This window comes from Lepisosteus platostomus, chromosome 4, assembly GCF_059453375.1.
Source record: "Lepisosteus platostomus isolate fLepPlt1 chromosome 4, fLepPlt1.hap1, whole genome shotgun sequence".
In the NCBI taxonomy this organism is placed as follows: Eukaryota; Metazoa; Chordata; class Actinopteri; order Semionotiformes; family Lepisosteidae; genus Lepisosteus; species Lepisosteus platostomus.
In genome coordinates this window covers 23,553,536-23,574,015 of record NC_142614.1, presented here as the reverse complement: position 1 = coordinate 23,574,015, position 20,480 = coordinate 23,553,536, and the positions used below count along the sequence as shown (strand labels likewise).

At 36.9% G+C, this 20,480-nt stretch overlaps 1 protein-coding gene across 10 annotated transcripts in view; it reads right to left on the bottom strand.

Moving 5' to 3' along the window:
* Positions 1-453: 453 nt before the first annotated feature.
* The window catches only part of slc20a2 (solute carrier family 20 member 2), a 72,495-nt gene continuing 52,468 nt past the window's right edge, over positions 454-20,480 (bottom strand). For 8 of the 10 annotated variants that reach the window (XM_088629092.1, XM_088629097.1, XM_088629098.1 and 5 more), the window contains 4 exons: positions 14,674-15,271; positions 14,214-14,399; positions 10,418-10,502; positions 454-5,510 (listed from right to left, as the gene is read on the bottom strand). In XM_088629092.1, the coding sequence (XP_088485218.1) occupies positions 5,346-5,510; positions 10,418-10,502; positions 14,214-14,399; positions 14,674-15,271 (1,034 nt within the window). In that variant the 3' untranslated portion in view covers positions 454-5,345. Of the gene's footprint in view, positions 5,511-8,400; positions 8,486-10,417; positions 10,503-14,213; positions 14,400-14,673; positions 15,272-20,480 lie in introns of all 10 variants that reach the window. The other 2 variants (XR_015935904.1, XM_088629093.1) reach the window with 2 other exon arrangements.

Below are 20,480 nucleotides of genomic sequence, written 5' to 3'. Positions count from 1 at the left end.
TTTATTTTTAAACACGAGAATTTTTACCTGGAACTACCTCACTGACACAATTGCCTTAGGAAACTCAGATCATACTTGTGTGGAGTTACTCTTATGTAAGTCGATGCTCTTTTTGTCTACATTTTAATTAGATTTTTTTCCCCAGTGGAATCAGTAAACTGTTTTGATTATGTTGGAGGAATATCTTAGTAAAATCTCTTCTGAGATAAAGATTTAAGAAGCTTAGAAAGCAGTGGAAAGTTATTCTACTTCTTATTTTTTAGTACTTTCAAACCTGATTTTGTACTCGGATAATTTAAAATGAAGTACTGATTTGTTAGAGCTTTAAAACTATATACTTGAAAATGTTTCCTTGTAATATTTGTAATTTTCTCACCCTTAAACTAAAGTAGACTTTGATAGGTCACTGGGAGTATTGTGTGAATCAGTTTACAGAAACAAAAGACAAACACATTTTTTATTCTTTGTAATTTTAATTCCCATAATTTAATTTTAAATGCTGAATGTTTTGCGCTAAAAAATAAAGAAAAAATACAGGATATGACACAGTACAGAATATTAAAAACAAACAAAAGATTAGGTCTACATCCAGTTACTAGTAGCATTATTTCATCAGTTGATGACAGGGAAACTGAAAGACAGCCCAGGTTGGAAAGACTTTATAGCAAAAACATGTTCCAAACAACTGCAGTAAAAATACAGCACAGAGCAAAGTGAAACAACCGGCTAGGTTAGAGGTGCCCTAAGACAGTCAACAAAAAGCCACCATATTGATAAGAAAAACATTGAAAACATGCTCTACAGCCAAAGTACTCAAGTTTGTAATCAACCCCCGACGATGATAACAACTCTAAAGAAACTGGCACCTTCTTGTCTTACTGCTGAGACTCTTCACTCATAGTTTTTAAGGTTATAGTTTGACAAGTGGAAACACACAGATCTCTCACATCGAGAGAGCCGATTCCTTCTGGCACCACTTCTGTGGATGATGGCTAACTGAGTCATGTGAGTATGATACAGAGCTTGAACCATGCGTCATATTCCGACTCCAGCTGGATTTAGTAAATTTCTGGGGCATTGTGTTATGCCCTTTCAGTACATTAGATTATCAAAAGCCAGCTCCTTTTACAAAGCTACAGCTAAAAATAAATTCTGGACACCTGCTTTTGTAAAGAGTTTTGTAACTCTTTGTGTTACAAGAGGCGTTTTTCCTGTACGTTTTCACTTGTGTTGCACGCACAACACTGGCTGTCTTCCTTTGCCAACCTGCAAAGAAGAACTATTCTGACAATTTACAATAACTCAAGTAGTATATTGGCATTGATCATTTTTACAGATGAGTTATGAATCACACACCTCTTTTGAACACTGTGCATTATATTGAATGATTCTGCATTTTCTTTCCTTTTAATCCCTTAATTTAGGGATAGCCAAAGAAACAGTACTGGTAATAATGAAAACCCTGTGAATAACCAATACAACTGCTAATAATCCATAATGCCATCCACTAGGTGGCGACCTTTAGCACCACTATGTTTCTGTAACTAGATTCAAGCATTTTCAAACTGGACAGCTCTTAATGTGAAAGTGATAAAAGGCTTGCTCTCACTGCTGCGAGTGGGAAACAAAATTACAAAGCACTTTATATATAATAAAAAATAAAAATGAAAAAAAAAAACTCAAACCTATCATCAACCATCAACAGCCAGGACAGAAAAAAACATGCTCTTTATAAAAGTTTCAGGGAGCTTTCCTGAAATCTGATGAAACTATATCTAAGGAAAAGCTTCCTTAACTATTACGAGCATTATTCTGTTCAGAGCATTGGAGGTAATTTATCCAACAAAAAAGGTTAACTTAGATATGGTATAAAAATATAGTCAGATGGAACTCATTTAAAATCACATCCGTAACCTTGTGCTAAACTATGCAGTGGTGTCTTATGGGAAAAAAACCACCACTATTCAAATAAAAAAAATAATAGTTTTACTCTTTCTAGACACTTCATGTTATTTAATCATATTTCAAGGTTCACAAAATTTTCTTTCATTGGATTAATTAGTCTGTTGTTCTGCTGTGTTACACCATTACACAGTAAGTACAAAACTATTGTATCTATGCAATATGAAACAAAATGGAAAAGTAAATGTGCACTAATGCACATAAATTGATCATGTTAAGATTTTCACATTACATACATTTGAAGTCTTAAGCTATGATTATGTATAAGGATTTGCAGATATTAAATTGCTCTTTTCAATGTAGTTGTATAGCTCAGCCACCTTCCTATTTCTGGGTCCTTTTCTGAATGAGAAGTCATGAAAATTAAAGACATTGAAAATACATACTTTAGTACATCCAACTGCAAAGACCAATATTGCAGCAATAGAGAAAACAATCAGGGGAAATAATTTAAGTATATACTGTACATACAGTATATAACCTTTAACGCCTGACTGACATCACTCAATCCTCACATCTAATTGTAGTGTTTACATACCAAAATTATGACACTACACATTTACTGTAACTTCTTAAGGTCTGCGCACTAGATGTACTTTTTTCATACTGAACATTCACCTCCCTTTTCAGATCATTGGTTCACTTACATTCATTATACTGCAATACTAATTCTGTGAACTCAATGAGAATTTGAGTTTGGAGCGTTGTAACACTTTTTGTTCTGACATTGGATGCAATAGTACTTAAACTGATGCTATGTAAACTGAGGAGACAAACTGTGTAGTAGAAACTTGGAAAAATCCCTACAGAAAACTGGTGTGCACACATGTAATTCCTGAATGTGGTAAGAAAAAATTGAATATCTTTCTGGAAATGAGGTAAATCTCAGCTGACTGTCACATAAGGTTCAATACTCAAATATATTCTGTTGTGCGTCTACTAAAATTTTGTACTTTGTTTTTGGGATGACTTCTCTACAGGAATAGCCGCAAAAGCTACATACAAGCCCGAAAGCAGTTAGATGCAGGTAAGGAGATATACATGTACAGTATTTGATTTGTGGAACAAATAAATCCAGTGTGCAGTTTTACCGCAGGTAGTGTTTACTTTTCAGTGAGAAAATCTTACGTTGATTTAGTACAAGAGACGAGTGGCAAATCACGTTTTCTGCATAGTTACATATCAACACGAAGAAACGCACAACACAGATAAGTTGAAACATCACAGGGAAATATCTACAAGGGATGAATACATTACATCTAGCACCAAGTGAAAAATACATAAACTTTTACCAAATCAACCCTGTTCACTCCATAAATATTATTATGACAACTATTTTTTAATATTCTTTGAGAGGAGTCCTTGACAGGAAAAAAACTATCCCATATTCTTTGTGAATGAAGGCTGATAGTGGTGTGTAGACAGTGTAATTTATGTGTGGGAGCTCAGAGGAATGTCCAGTGTCCAGAAAAAGTAAAATGACAAGCTACTCTTAACGGATTTCATTTTTTACATTGAAAATAGTATTTTCTTCCTATTCCTCTGAATCTTTGGTAAAATGGATTTTTCTCAAACAATGTGCCATGTGAAATTTGCTCAGGGCCATTTCAGGGCAGGTCGGCAGAAAAAAAAACACATTTCAAAGTGCATCTGTTGCATACTGGAAACTCGGGACACTGGGTTGTTCTGACCAAAATGACTTAATTAGTTTTAGTATAATTTGCTTAGCAAAGTCAGATCAGTTTAAACTTAAATCATCTATGCCAACTGATGATTACTATACCTCTCCACTTGAAATGTACATTAAAACAATTTGCTATCCATATTTCTCCATTTAATACTCAAACTCAATCTAAAATCTTGTTTGGTTTCCAAGGTCAAATGCCATATAAAAAATATTGAAGTATATCATATCAAGTTTATATCATATAAAAAAAAATGGAAAGATGGAAAAATATCTATTGCATTCCAAATTAATATAATGACTGGATGGATTGTACAGTATACAACACACTTAAAAGTAAGATTTTTAATTAAGAAAATTAATCTTGTAACACTGAAGTACAGTACATTATGGGTCATGTGATAAGAGATTTAACTTATTAAATATTCTTTAGAGTAGTTCAGTTTTGTCCAGGTTGCTGTGCTATTGACATATATTTCAAAATATTTTTTATGAATATTGTGCTTTAATGTATCATTTATCATTCAATGTTTTGTGACCTCGAGCAAAGAGTACAAGTTGAATTTCACACACTGCTTTAAGTTACATTCTTGGGTCAAACAATTTAAAAGTGAAATTTATTCTCTTGCACACAAATGTTTAATAATATAGATTTTAATTTGATAAAACTCGTATTTCAAACTTTATAATAGTTTTTCTTTTGTTAAAACTTTAAAATCCAAATCTGCACAAAGAGTCCCTGTGTATAATGCAATATGGCACACTGAGAGAAGTTTTTTGCACCACTGAACTCAGATGGTATAATAAGTTTCCATGTGGGAAACCTTTTTTCTGGTCTCTAAAAAAATGACTTTTTCCCCCAATGTGATGCTTGCTCAGTAGCTCCCTGTGGACCGGGTTTTTGTGAAATCCTAACTGGCACAGATATTTGTCAGCTGATTCATTACTTAATGGCCCCAAGTTTTGAAAATTAAATTACTCTAAGAAAGTATTTACAGTAGAAATTACATTATATTACATTTTTAAAAAAATATGAAGTCCATTTGGAAAGGTAATGGAAGCTTTCTTAAAAACTTGTTTTTTCCCCCAATTATCTCTAATTATGAGAAAATTATTAAATATTATAGTAAATTGACAACTTCCCCCCCCAAAAAAAGCAGTACCTCGATGATAAATATGCCACAATGACATGGCATTTGCTCAATTACACTTGAGTTTCTTAAAGCAAACCTTAGTACAAAAATGCCACTCAATTATACATTATTTACATTTTCCATCTACAAGATTATTCCATTGGAAAGATCTGCTTTATATTCACTGTGATTCAGGTAGTGTTAAACATTAATATGTCAGTATAGATATATTTCTATATATGTATATATATATGTATATTTATATATACATATAAATGCAGTTTTTATTACATTTTCAAATGCACATCATATCACCATGTCACAAAATGTACACTCTCAGTGTTATGTACAGCAGATGCTATTTGGAAGATTACAAAAGGGGGGCCTCTTTCTTATCTAGTTGCATATCCTTGAAGAAAAATAAACGAATAAATAAAAAATAAAAACTGAATTCTGGACATTTCCACAACAGCTTCTGATCCCCAGCCCGTTTCTACTAGTCCAACTGAATGAGCTCTGGCTTGTCTGATGCTCTCCGAGGCCTCCTCTTTTTTGGGGGGGCTCGCTCAGACGTATGGAAGAATGCCATACACAAAAATAGCCATGACAGCAGCGCTGAACAGCCCTGCCACAGGGACCGTCACGAACCATGCCAGGAAGATGTTCCTGAATAAACGCCAGTCCACTGCCTTCTTCGATCGGATCCAGCCCACGGCCACCACTGAACCCACCTGGAAGGGTTAGCACAATAACAAAAAAAAACAACACAACGGAAGAGACAAAATCAGTATCATTTTACAGACAACAAAAAAACGTTAGCAAGCAGATCTGTAGCGCATCTTAAGATTGTTAGTAAAATGGTGGTTCTTTGCAAATTGCTAGGATGTAATGATTGATTTTTCTTTCTAAGCTTAGTTAGTTCATTTAAGCTTACAGCAAACTCTCTACCAAGTGCTAAACATAAAGAAGCAGCGCATAAGCTAAAGCTTATTTTGTACTACCTTCCTGCTGTAATAGAAAAAGTTTTATGTATACTATAAACAGTACTGTATTTAAACAACAGAAACCCGTCTCTTCTCAAAGAGAACAGAGCTCAAAGGCTTTTAGTACCTAACGTTTTTGCTGAAATGACAACATTAACAGGTCACTTTAATTTCACCTGAAATGAAATGTCCAAGTAAAAATAATGCTAATGAATGTTGATAACATTCATTATTATTAAGAGATTTATTCAACAGCTCAAGGAAATGAAGAAAAATGAAAGTGAACCAGACGCGGACTGATCTATACAGACCTTGGCACAGTCTGATCCTCTTGTGCAATGATTTACCCAAGTCTTTCTCTGGTGTGGTTCTCTGCTGTTTTCCCTAGTGTTACAGTAATACCCTTTTCCAAGAAACATGGGCAAGCATGCATGCCCAGGAACCTGCCGAAATTCAACCTCGCTGGTGACGACTTTTCCTTATACGAGAACTGTAACTTGAAGCACAGTGGGTGGTAAAAAAAGCCGAGCTAATTTTGGAAAACTGACAGCGTGCAGGGTCATACAACACCAGCTAATTAGCTGCCTTTAAAATGTCACACTGTTTGTTTACTACAAGTGCCCATTGTAACATACATAGATGCAACATAGACCTCGGTTATGTTCAGCTTGATAAATTCAATATTTGTTATTTTGTACATCTGCAGGCTCTTATTTAATTTTTTGACTGTGGTGTTTCCTGTACAACTGAACAATTCCATGAAAAACAGTATCTAAGAAGTTCTGTAATCTGAAGTGGAATTGGTGAGGGATAGCGAGTTTATCACTGCGACAACAGCCCACTTGCCAATCATGTCAAAAATACATAGCATACTAATATCTTAGGGCTAATCACTTGACAAATGCCCCAAGTTTGTTTCTGATTTTCATTCTATCACAGAATTTTATGACTTAGTTAAATTAAGCAAATAAGTCACATCGAGTTTGTTTTTCAGATCCTAATTAGGTCTCTAAAACCTGCAAGCCCAGACACTCAATGACTGCATCAGCCTGTCAGGTCTAAACCTAACCCAGATATTCTATTATAATTTAATTGGAAATAATTTTATGAATGTTTTTTTGTAACATTGAATAAATCATTGCACAAGTACATAACACCTTTTCCGTTACTTAACAGTGAGATAAAAGCATGGCCAAAAAATAGTTTTCGTGCAAGAGAGAGACATTATTCATATCAGCAGGTGTTTTTGAAAGAATCTCTTGAGCTGTTTGAATTCTAGTTCTCATTCAGTGAGAATCACATAACAGATTGTAACACTGCAAAGAATGGCATTTGTGTACTATACTAAAAATTGTAGATTTGGAGGGCACATAAGGAGCTGTTCTGTCCCTGCACTGTTCACTGTGCTTGCGATGTCTAAGCCTCTGAATGTTCAAGGGGAAGGTCCTTTTTAAGGAATTGGACTACAAACATAAAGGCAAGAAAGCACACTAAAATTATCAAAGTTAAATGAAATGTTAATAGGGTCAGTATAAAAAACAGATGATGCACAAAAAATAGGAAAATTAGATGTTTGTTAAAGAAATTAGAATCAAGGAATGTTAAAATTACACAGTTTTGATGAATGGTGACAGACGGACAATTGAAAGTCAACATTGTTATAATTTGATTTCTAGTTTTGGTAGAAGTTTGCTACTTATGCATTTTTCCTTAAAAATACTTAAAATCGCAGCTCAGATCTAACTTCTTTCTAGTATTTTTACTGTGCTGGAAAAAACATGAAATAATGTGCAATAGAAAAGGACATTCATAAGTTCTGCTTTGGCACATTCCTGTTTTCAGTATAAATAAGTACGGTAAAAAGATGTACAGTAACTTTATGTAAGCACACAAAATAAAAACAAGATTTCCACTGAATCAGTCACTTTAAAAGCTTAAAACTGATGGGTATAGTCAAAAAAAGACTCTAGACAAGACATTGTGAAATGCTCATTTCATGTTATCTAAGGACTAACTGGAACCCAGATATTGATTATTATATACATTCTTAAAGTAGTCATTTTGCAGATGACTAATAGATGACTAGTTTTAACAGAGCGACAGTCAAACAGAAGTGCTGCAATTGTTTTAAATGACTATTTAAGCAGTTCACATGTAAAAATATTAAAAACAAAAATCTAACAGCTATCTTCTATCTTGGTAATTCATTTTTGCTTCAAATATTTGAAAGAGCATACAGGTGAAAAGCAGTTAATTTAGTTAATTATATTTTTTGTTTTTTTTTCAAAAACAGTCATATCCCTCACAAGCACCAGCATATATATCAATAATCAATAATATATACTAGTAAAGCACCTATCTTCTCTGTAGCATTTTTTGATATACTGGAGAAGACTGAACAGAGATGGTATTTTTTTACCATGATTAATACTGACCATATCTTTTGGAAGTTGTTGTTCCACTTATTTGTTTATACACACATTTAAAATGGTGATCTGCTTAGCTGCTTCACAATGACACGGAAAAATGCACGAGTCGGCAAGACTTCTATAATTGCGCTTTCATTTTTAAAACTTGTCTAAATCATTGTATGTGAACAGTTTCTCTCGATCGTCGTCATGACTGCACACTCCAATACCTTGCAGTGAGTGGAGCTTATTGGGATGCCCACATTTGAGGCAACAAGTACAGTTAGCGCACTCATTACTTCAATGCAAAATCCACTGTGAAGAAATGGAACAAAGAATAAAACAATGGTGAGAATCTAGTACAGTAAGACAGAGGAAAGGTTTCCCATATACCACAACATGCAATGAGTAGAGGAGAGAGGGGCTGGTGAAATACAGGTGTATGAAGATAGGTTTCAGTGCTCCTTTTTGGCTTGCTCAGCTCAGTCCCTTAAGACAGTGTCCATCTGGGGCAAAGATATGCACCTTTTTCTTCAACACAATCACTCAAATCTACAAAACCAATGGCAGTGGAAGCAGCAAGTTAAAAAAAAGAAATGCATGACTGGTGAGCAGATTTTTTCAGTAATTAGAAAATATCAAAACAGAGCGAAACGTGGCCATTTGTCCGGTTCCTCATCCATTTGCTACTAGCTAACTGAGTCTCAAGACTCAAAAACATGTGGTCCATATGCTTAGCACTCTTCCTGGTACATGTACCTCCTGGTCTGAGCTACTACTCCCTATGAAAATCATGGCTAGCATGAGAATAGGAATCTTTTTAAATAAACTACACTGGATATGTACTGTATTGAGTGAGATAACCAGTTACTCTTTGATTCTTTGCTTGTGTTGTGGAAACAAATACAAGCACTTCTGGTATATTAACTACAGTGGGCATCTATACCTTTGTTTAATACAGAATTACACTGACATTCTCTATCAAAATGCTGAACCTCACTCAAAAGGACTTAATTTTACATGCCTGAAAATTGCAAGCCACTGCTTTCATCTCAGGAATATCAATTAGTCTACATCCAGACACGTCAGGCAAGAGACGGATTTTATTTGAGGATCTGCAGCACCTGACCATGTAATCTGGTTGATATTTCACATCTCATCTGCCTGGGGGATTCCTGAATAATCATATTTAGATATTTGAAGCACTGCAGGGAGCTTCTCCTGCGCAGAGCAAAAAACAGTTAAAAAGATACAAGATGAGCCAGCTGAGCTCCCAACATGTTTATTTTGGATTTGAAGTCCAAAACTACTGTAGCTTTACAATACATTTGTATTTATAAAATAATTTACTATAGGCAAATGGCTATTTGGTTTTCCACACTGCTTAGAAAAGGTTTTTGGTTTCACAAAACTTTTGTATAAAATCAAAAACAATTAAAATCTGCTTTGCCCTGTTTTATTAAGCACATAAATGTATGCTGTTCATATTATACACAAAATGTGTGACTGTTATTGAGGCTCCTAGTGGTGGTTAAGATACAAATCATAAATATTGGACAGGAAGCCAAGATGAATTACAAGTGAATAATGCATAATGATTTTATAAACTTCTAAAAATAGTTAAGCATGAAGTATATAAGCCAATTCATGTTGCTTTCCAGGAACAAGCCAGCTCTACAAATTCTCATCCAGCTTCATTCTGGTGCAGTAGACACCAGAGATTTAACCCACTGTTGCGTGCTTCCTGGCACATCTGCAGTGCACGAATATGTGCACAACCATGAATTAAAGTCACCTCCAGAGTCTACCCTGTTGCAGTGCAGAAGCACCAGAACACTAAAACATTGATTCAGACTGACAGCTTTGCCAAAAGGCTACAATCACATTTAATTCAAAATGCATAGCAACTACGAGAACCACTGGTGGGGAAAAAAAAAAACAAAAACACAAAAAGATACTTGCAGCTTCCATTTTTATCGTTGTCGAAAACCTTTCTCTGCCATTGGATATTGTCCTCTTTAAAATGTTATTATATTGAAATGTACACAGGTTTGTATGTTTAGAAGCTAAGCACTTGGTCTCGCTCCTTCACAGTTGGTTCCTAAGCATGTGCAAATGCATGAAAAAGGGCCCTGTATTCTCAAAGTGGTGCAATCTCTGCCCCCAGACACTGTCACCCCACAGCAGACTGATCTGAGAAGCCCAGACTGGAGGAGGCCAGACTGTTGTCACATGGCTCAGGCATACCTTGCAGTGTGTGGTACTGATAGGAAGTCCAATATTGGAGGCGAACACTACAGTGAGCGCCGAAGCCAGTTCAATAGTGAATCCACTGCGGGGAGCACAAAGAAACAACACTTCACAGTCACTCCTTTGTTCTTGCGCCGATGTTCTCAGAGCCACAGAAACAGCATGCAACATCGGCAGCTCCTCACCAAAGAGCTTTTGTGGTCAGCTCCCATTTTACCAAGAAAACGTCTTCACAGTTCAAATGTGCACGACCCAGTTTGTCTTAGTGTGTGTGTGTGTGTTGGTACTGTATCTTTATTAACTCAGTCATTCCAAACAAATATTTGCTTAGGCATCGGGGGAAAAAAAAACAACCACGTTTCATTGTACAAATCTTTGTTTGACAGTTCTACCAAAAGTAAAATGACTGCATCCAGAGAAAATGCATCCATTTAATTAAAAATAGATTCTATTCCCAAGACCATACCAAGGAAAAAAAAGTGTTTTTTTAAATAGCTTTTTCCATAAATCTGAAAAAAGTCAATCCCTCCTACATTTTTATACTTAGTATCCACATGGTTAGCTTTAGTGTCATGAAAAACATACAAACAAGACCCTTCAATGTTAACCATAAAACTGAGGGGCTTCTTTTGGTTAATAGGATTTCAATTGACAAGAAATTCTGATTTTGAATAATAGAAGTGACAGCTGTTTAAATGATCAATGTTACTTCAGCATCCATATATTTTTATTTTTATTTCTGGCTGTAATGAAGAACAATTCCAAACATTTCCACATTTGTCCCCCACACATTAACCTCTTTCATTGAATTATACCGACTGTGCCATATTCATTTATGCCCGTAGTTTCTTACAGGCATGTCATGCAGATGAATAAACTGCAAGCCGTGACTTGAGTGCCATAATGTCACAGTACTCTAACTGTGCATTTCTCAAGAATGACTTGAACATGGGACATCAACACAGACATAAAAAACAAAATCTGTCCATTGATATTCAAATAAAAGCAGGCAAAGACTTTGAGCTATCTGGCCTCCCATTTTCCCTTTTTGTATGAAAAAATAAAGCTGTTATATGTCCACTGGCCAAAATCAGTCTGCAGAACTGCACACAGTGCCATTTCAACTCCAGAGTGCTGAAAGACAGCAGCAGTGACAGTTTACAGAGAACCTCCAGAATTGTATAGTCTCGCATGAGTGGGGCTGACATTAGATGCCATAATGCAGCATTATTCACAATAAACAGAACTCCACTACTATAAACATTGAATAGTTTGTCCCAGTCAAAATCTGATTATCATCGAAATAGAGCATAAAGATCAAAAAGTGATTAAAATAGATAATTTGATATTTTGCCAATAAATAAAATGTATATTTTGCTTGTAATTGTAATTTTAAGATGCATTATTCTGACAAATTAAAAAATAAATTACAGAAGAAACACTAAGAACTTTTACTTTTGTGCTTCAGTATAACAGGCTGTAGCTCATAAATTAGTAGAAATAAATGGTGTACTCTCATGGATTTCCAGCAAGTCAAACATTGAATAAATTACTAAAATTATTAACATGATAATGTAAGGGGAAAGCAAACAAAAAAAGGTATTATTTAAAGAGTTTTAAATATTTTTTCAGTATCAGTAAGGGTACTCATGGCATATCAATGCTTCAAATTCTATGCTGAACTGATATTGTTATATATGCCAGCAGCCATATCACCCTGCAGCCCACAGCTGGCAGCCCACTGAAGCTAAGCAGGTGTGAACCTGGTCGGTACCTGGATGGGAGACCTCCTGGGAAAAACTAAGGTGTCTGCTGGAAGAGGTGTTAGTGGGGCCAGCAGGTGGCACTCACCCTGCGGTCTGTGTGGGTCCTAATGCCCCAGTGACACTATACTGTAAACAGGTGCCGTCCTTTGGATGATACGTAAAACCGAGGTCCTGACTCTCTGTGGTCATTAAAAATCACAGGGCATTTCTCGAAAACGGTAGGGGTGTAACCTTGGCATCCTGGCCAAATTTTCCATTGGCCCTTACCAATCATGGCCTCCTAATAATCCCCCTCTATGAATTGGCTTCATTACTTTGCTCTCCTCCCCACTGATAGCTTATGTGTGGTGAGTGTTCTGGGGCACTATGGCTGCCGTCGCATCATCCAGGTGGATGCTGCACATTGGTGGTGGTGGAAGGGAGTCCCCATTACCTGTAAAGCGCTTTGAGTGGAGTGTCCAGAAAAGCGCTATATAAGTGTAAGCTATTATTATTATTATTGTGCATGTATGGCATAAACTTGTCTGTTCTGGATCTACAAACATAAGCAGGCAGAGGGACTGAAGATCCTCACCAAATATCCTCAGGTGCAGACAGGATGCTGCTGAAAACCTTGCTGATAAATGTTTTACTAACTGCTTCATAGAGGGCAGCCTCGGCATCTTGAAGGGGAACTACAGTCCCAATTTCTCACACTGGATGGTAAATCCCGGCAACAAAATAATTGACGGTAATCCAAATCATTTTTTCAAAAATTAAGCACAAAACCGCGAACTTTGTAAAAGTATTGTTAAGACACCATGTTGACACAAACCGCTGGTCTCGCCACAAGCAAGAGCAAGAATTAGCGAGAATTTACTTAAAATAGTGCTTCCTGCTCGCTAGTCAATGTAATGACTAATGTAATGTGATCCAGAAGCGAATAAGTATAAGTTTTGCAGCAGACATTTCACCACAGCAATGTTCCAACGTGATCAGCATGCAGAGGTAACAAGTAAGCAGTATTTGTCGGCAAAACCATTTAGAAGTTGAGACCAATATTTCTATTGGATTAAAAGAGATGTATACACAAGTCTGTTTGGTTACAATGTAATAGATTATATTTCCCGGTATGCGAAGTGGCTCCATCTTTGATGTGAATTGGAGGTTTTACACATTACTGTATGCATTTTACTTTCATTGTGGTTTGAAATGCACTCATTCATGTTGATTATTTCACAGAAATAACCCCTTTAAACTCCCCCAAACTCTGGTAGCACTTGGTCAATTGTGCTCTATTTCCAGCTGAATCCTAGACTTAAGATCTGTAGCACTTTTCTCCTGACCCATATGTTTCAACTTGAGCTTCAACAATTTTTTTAGCTTGAAAATTACATTTGAAACAATAAATCACCTTTTATTTCACAGCTGCAATTGATTTCTGAACTTTACTGTGTACTGTAATACAGTCTTTTTTTTATAACTGACACATAGTATTCAAATTAAAATGCATTATTCCACCTAAATAATAAAAATATTGCAGGAGCAACACAAGAACCTTCAACTTTTGTGCTTCAATGTGCGGTCTTATCATTCCTAGCTAAGAAAACCAACCTTAGAAGGAGGAGAAAACATTGGTCATTCATAGGAGTTACATACCTGTCAGTGGACTGTTTTTAAAGGAAAACAAAATGGTTATATAAATATTTGGCAGATAAAATCTTGAAAGGAAAAGCAGTATTTCCCAGGCTTAATCTTACTTAGGCACCGTTTAAAAAAAAATCTATAAAAAAGCAATTTTTTGCCACCAAATAGGCCAGAGAAATATACAGGAAAGTAAATATGCAACACTAACAGGCCTACATTCATTTTCAAGTATCACGTAAACTTGTCTGTTCACCCCTTTTACACATGAAGGCGACCCTCATGGGGCAAAACCTGGAAGAGTTGTTACTACACAAACTCCAAGCGAAAGGCACAATCATTTTAATAAAATGTGAAGCCCAGCCTGGAAAAATGTCCCACAACCCCTATAATTCCATGCTTACCTAGAGGGTGTAATGGGCGTCAGGTCCTTTCCCATGGTCTGTATGACTCTACGGCCCCAAACCCACAGGCCTGCACAGATGCCAACACCTCCATAGAAGAGCAGCCACACAGGAGTGGCAGCATCCTGCATTACGCCACCCTGGTCATAAATTAGCCACAGAGCCACAAGGGGACCAATTGCATTGCTGTGGGAGCAAAGAGATAATTACGTCAAAAACGCATCAAAAACCTTTCCATTTTCATAAATTGGATTGTGGTTGATATCTGGATGTGGATGCAACAATTCATGAGCTCACCGAAGTGCTACGATGGCAAAAGGTATTAGTTGATCTAAACAATTCCCTGCGCAAGGCAGCACTTTAACAAAACAACGAACTGCGAAACCCCAGTTGCATATGAAGTTTCCCCGAACGCAGCCCTGACTTTTCATCAGTTTGTGGACAGGTTACAGGGACTTGCCTGACGTCATTCCCTCCGTGAGCGAAGGAGCCGAAGCAGGCGGTGAGGATCTGCAGAAAGTGGAAGAGCAGGAAGATCTGGGGCTTGTCCTTTTCCTCCTTATCTTCGTCCACCGGCTCCTCCAGCGGGGGAGGAGGCGTCTGCAGGGTGTCGGCGGCCAGCTTCACCTCCACGCCACCCTCCTCGGCTTCGATCTCGGCCTCGGCCACGGCGTTGCAGTAGCTGGAGTAGCTGTCATAGCGCATGCGCTTCTTGGAGTAGGAGACGCTGTCGGCCACCAGCTTCTCGCTGTCCTCGGGGGCTGCCGAATCCGAGGACCGGAAGACGGGCTGCACGGGCATGCCGCAGATCGCCGCCGTGTAGCAGGTGTAGCTGTTGTTCCGCCGAAGCAGGCGGTAGTTGTTGTCTGCAGGCGGGGCGGCACGCTCGTCGTCCATGTGGCCCAGGTGGATCTTGTGCAGCAGGTCCTTGTACAGTCCAGAGTCCTTGTGCACCGTGTGGTAGACGTGGCCGTCGCTGCGCATGTGCCCATCAAAACTGAAGCTGCCATTCGAGACGGGAGACTTCAGACACCCATTGGTCATGGAGTGCGTCCTGCCTGCAGGGTAAAGCACAGGTGCAGTGCGACCATCAGTAAAGATTCCCCACCTCCACACCACTGAGAGTGGGATCCGCTGCCAACTAGATAAACCACACGTTAAACTGCAAAGGTCTGCTTTCCCCTTCGGTCTTGGGATTCATAGCGTTGTACAAAACAGCCTAATTAGCACACGTCAAACTTTCTTATAAAGAAAAAAAAAAGATTGTTTCAGCGTATGTAATTTTTAAGGGCCTGGATTCTAGCCTACTTTGTCTAGGCCTTTTCTAACTTGGGTTTCACAGAGAAACGGAAGGTGCAGACTTTTTCTTTTATCCTTAGGTCGCAAATAATATTAATAAACAATATCACATGATTCTAAAAACTGTTTGATGTTTTCAAAGTTAAGACCCCGAAGTATTTCATGTAAACCTTAATGTACGTGAAAAATGATTGGACTAAGACTTGCAAATATGCCCCAATTTTCACACGGCACATACTGTACATGTCCACTTGGTTTATTGTGTGGTTTTAACTGAGCTGTTTTATCCTCGGAGCAACCTATAGTATTAAAGCTTGTTGACTATTTAAAACACTCATTACCAAAAGTGCAGTAGACTACTTAGGTGATTGTTTTTTTTATAATTTAGGTAATACACAAATACCTTGTCTGTATAATCATTTAAGGTTAAAGCTGCAAATCTAAAGCTGGTCTTTTTAATTATGCTCCATTCTACTCTTTTTAAGGGCTTTTCCTTCTTTTTGGATAATTTTTCTTACTGAAATTTTCGATACTTTAAATGAACAGTTAATTCTTCAGATCTGTACTCATGGATGTGTAGGAAGGAGCATAATGCTAACAGTGCTGTAGACGCATAACAGGAGGGTTGCAGATTCAAAGTGTGCCACAGTTCTTGTTTGTTCAAGGTACTTCAACCAAACTGTTCCAGAAAATACCCATTTATATATATAATGCATAATATACTATGCTACAATGAATCATAAATTACAACTGAAGCCAATTTTCTAAAACTAAACGTTTTCACTTAAAAGAAAAAATCTGACTCCAAAAAGTTCCTGGGATTGCCTAGTAGCTAAACAAATAAAGGTGCTCCTAAGAGCACCAGTGCAGCCCTGTGATGTCAATTCAAGCCTGTGCCTTGTTATTAGTGGACAGTGACTGGAATTTCCCAAACAGCCGTGCACAAGTGGCCATGTTGGCCCGGTTCTACCCAGCCCGATGTGTAACAGCAGGTCTTGCCAGGTGCCCTTGAGTATGTAGTGTTGTCAGTATAAGACAGGCTGCTCGTCTGGTAGACATACTGTACGTTTGCTTATTGCTCATTCGTTCACAGTGCTGAAGTCAAATTGCAATCTTAGTTGCTTAGTCGTAATCATTTGTCAGATTAATCAGTTTGGGTCAGGAGTAGAAACAAAAAGGCACATTCAAGCTGAAAAAAAAAGAAAAACACTGCTTTCTTCCAATATTCAAATCTTGCAACATCTACTGATTTGAACCTTAGAAACTGTCGATCTAGAAAGTGTGTATTAATAATGCCAAACTTAATTAGGCAGGGTTTAGGCTAAGGGTAATATCCCTTTCTCCAATTTTTGACCTTTAATAAATTTACCTGCAGCATAAACATTCAAATTGTATTTTACAAGATAGAAAGCCTTGCAAATTTTTTTAAAAACCTGAGATAACACTTTCTTCCTACCAATTTTCCTGATTCTGCTGTGAAAAGAAAAACTCTCTTAGCTTCAAAAGCACTATTAAAGCATGACTAATAGCAGAAAGCTGGAGTAGGAAAAGGTCTTGCAGCTGTGCCAGGCAATAGCCTTTATTTCTTCCTCAATCTTCCCGAGATAAAGGTCAACAAGGGTTGCTTTATGATTAGAAGAGTTGCAAATGAGAAAAAGCCACCCAGCCCACCTCTCCAATTTGTTGGAAAGTAGCTAAATGATCCAATGACTGCACCCAGTCCATTTCCTGAAAGAAGCCAGGATATTGGTTTTGGTACCAAGCTGGGTAGCTTAGTTTAGAAATGCCACAATCCTCTGTATAACAAAGTTCCTCTTAAAAGTTGTTATTAAACTAAGTACTGTGCGAGTTTCCATGTGAGATCCCTCAGGTTGTTTCACTGCTGCAGATTCAGAAGAAATCCACTGGGTTTGCTCTGTCAATGGTTTTGAGGATTTTAGCTACTTGAATCAGGTCTTCCACATAAGCAGATTAGAATATTTCTTTGTGCACAGCAATGGTGTGCTGTTCACCAAGGTATGCAACTTAACTTAAGGCTATTAAAAAATATGTAATCTGCAATGAAATACTGAGTATTTGCTCTATTGAAAATCAAAAATCCATTTAACAAGAACCCCTCAATGACTTTCAACTATGGCTGTAGAATAGGGGAACATGATTATTACTGTTACTATTATTGTTCTGTGCAGGACAAACAGCTTTCTCCTGCTGATCACTGTAAAAAACACAAGGAGATGCTTCCAGAGATTTAATAACATTACTGGGGAAATGTCTACATTTTTGAGTGTTTTCAAATTCAGTACCTGGTGGACCTCTAATTCTCAAACACAATAATAATGGTCAGTTATTCAGATATGTTATTAATGGGTAAAAACATTAATTAGTACCTCACTAAATCACAGTCAAAGTTATTCATCTGTGTTTTTTTCTATGTGCTCTGAAATTTGGCTTCTGTGGCCCATTTCTTATTTCTTCCTTAGTCACTTTTTCTTCCTGCACTAAATGAATCTGACAATTTCCAACTAAACCTTTCTCTTAATACAAACTTTTCCTGCCTACTAACCATTATTCTACTTCCATTTACAGTAGGTCATCGCTCACAGAATGGCGATAGAGCTGCTGTGGCTTTTGATGTAATTCCTTGCAGATAATTAATCAAGTCACGCAATGGGCAGCTTTTCAACGGACACAGTAATACAGGCCTTGAGGAGAGTTTGGGTGAGTGGTGTCCTGTTGCCAAGGTAACCCAATGCCATTTCAGGCTTTGCACATGATTCGTGTATAACTAAGTATGGACATTGGCAAACCCCCTGGAATACATAACATGATAGTAGTTTAATTCTAAGCTTAAAACGCACAAGACATTGCACCTATAGGAAAGCATACTGCTGGAGCCTATGAACATATCTGGATGTTCTTCTCCAGATGCATTGAAGAACAGCAATATCTTAACATGGTAATAAAAATCGAACACAAAATTCTAAAAGGTCTACAAGATCAGGGTTTTCCATCTTATAATTTTGTTGCCGGCATATACTGTAACTCTATGTTTATCTACATTAAGGTATACATTTAACTACATATTTATCTGCCATTTTTAAAATCCATCTACGCAACATTTGGATGTCTTTTGTAGCATTTATAAATTCTTTGTTTTATATCATCTGTGAATTTGACTAGTTTGCTAACAATTATCTAAATTCTAGTAGAGTTAGGCATCTTAAGTGTAGTGGTTCTAGTATAGATACCTGAGGAACTCTACTATTATCCTCACCTCCATTTGACCATCTGTTCCTTATCTGTGGTATGCATTCTCTATATTAACCAGTTCCCAATCCAAATACATGTATTACCTTGAATGCACACCACCTACAATTTGGGAATTAGTGTTTTATGAGGCACTTCATAAAAAGCTTTCTATAAATCCAAATTAACCATTTCACACGTGATGTTTCCATTCATGCTTTTGGTTGTTCAAAGAACACTAACAAGTTAAAGACCTACTTTTTATAAATCCATGTTGACTATCCTCTAGAGTCATTCTGCCATACAGATGGACCTCTTGTTTAGTTCTAATTATTGTTCCCAAAACCTGACATGTAACAGTAGTAAGACTTATAGGTGTATAATTATGTGGTGTGGATTTGTCATCTATTTTCAGGATGGGAAATAGACCGATTGGCAATACCTCTCATGCCCAGCTGCTACAAAACTTTTGTTAATGGCCTGTGAGCATCTTCTCTCATTTCCTTAAGCACAGTTAGTAGAATATCAGCTGACTTGGGAGATACATTTCAAGTGCTTCTGGTAACTGTAAAAAGCTGCTCTTCTGTGCTAATACTTTGGCTTTCTACAATCTTACTTGGGCACATTGATTTCTTCCTTGGTAATTTCCCTTTTGTCACCTAAACATTTCATATTTTTCCAATCTCTGTGACATTTTGTTCTTTCTGTTCTTTTGCAGTTATAGTACTGAAAATTATTTGTTTCAGTCTCCATCACTATATTCTTTTCTCTCTCCTGACCATTACGACCATTTCAAGTGTTTTCCCTTGGTGCAGTAATTGAAAGCACATATTTAATCCTATTTATAGGCTCTTGCTCAGAGTTATATCAACATTTTGTACTTTAGATTTTTCCAAAAACTCATAATAAATAGAGGTTCTATTAAATGACCATTAAAAACATCATCTTTCAACTAAACAGAGGTAAAGCAAATCCCTATAACGTTTATAAAACTACATGATGTTTCAATTTGTGGACTAATCTGATATTTACTCCTTTGCACACAATACCCTGTGTAATATAAAAAAGGCATTTTCTTAAGACTAACAAAGCAAAGTAACCCAAGAAAAATGCAAAATGATTAGAGATCAAATGCGTTTCCCAGGGAAAGCTTGTAATAGAAACTTTCTATTTCTGAGGGACATGCACACAATGCCAGAGAACACTGGATTACATTGAGAAAATTTAGATCTGAAGCAGAATTACACAAATTATAAATTCAGTCTGAAAACATCTGTTTATGAATGTTTTTAGGATTAAAGCAGAACTGATTAATCAATTTAAACAATTGTTACAGTTGTTGTTACAATGCTACAGTTTACAGTACAGTTCTCAGACTAACACAAAATATGAACCTACCACCTCTTACAAACAGTTAAAAAAATCCATGGCTTGAACCTCATCTATAATTTCAATTCTTTAATCTTCTAAAGCAAAATAATCCTCGGATTTCATGCTTTTATACAGTTTTTCCACACTAATTGGGAACTTCTAGTTGCCATCTAAAACAAAGGTTGTTGTTTAACCTCAGTTAACCCTATAAATCCCCAAGCATGGACGTTTGCGATATGCTTTCTCTGTAAAACATTGCTGAGCCATCCAAATCTTTGCATTTTCAGCCGTTTTACTTTTAGAAAAAAGGATTGCCTGATATATGGCACTAGGCTGATTCTGGTTTCAGGT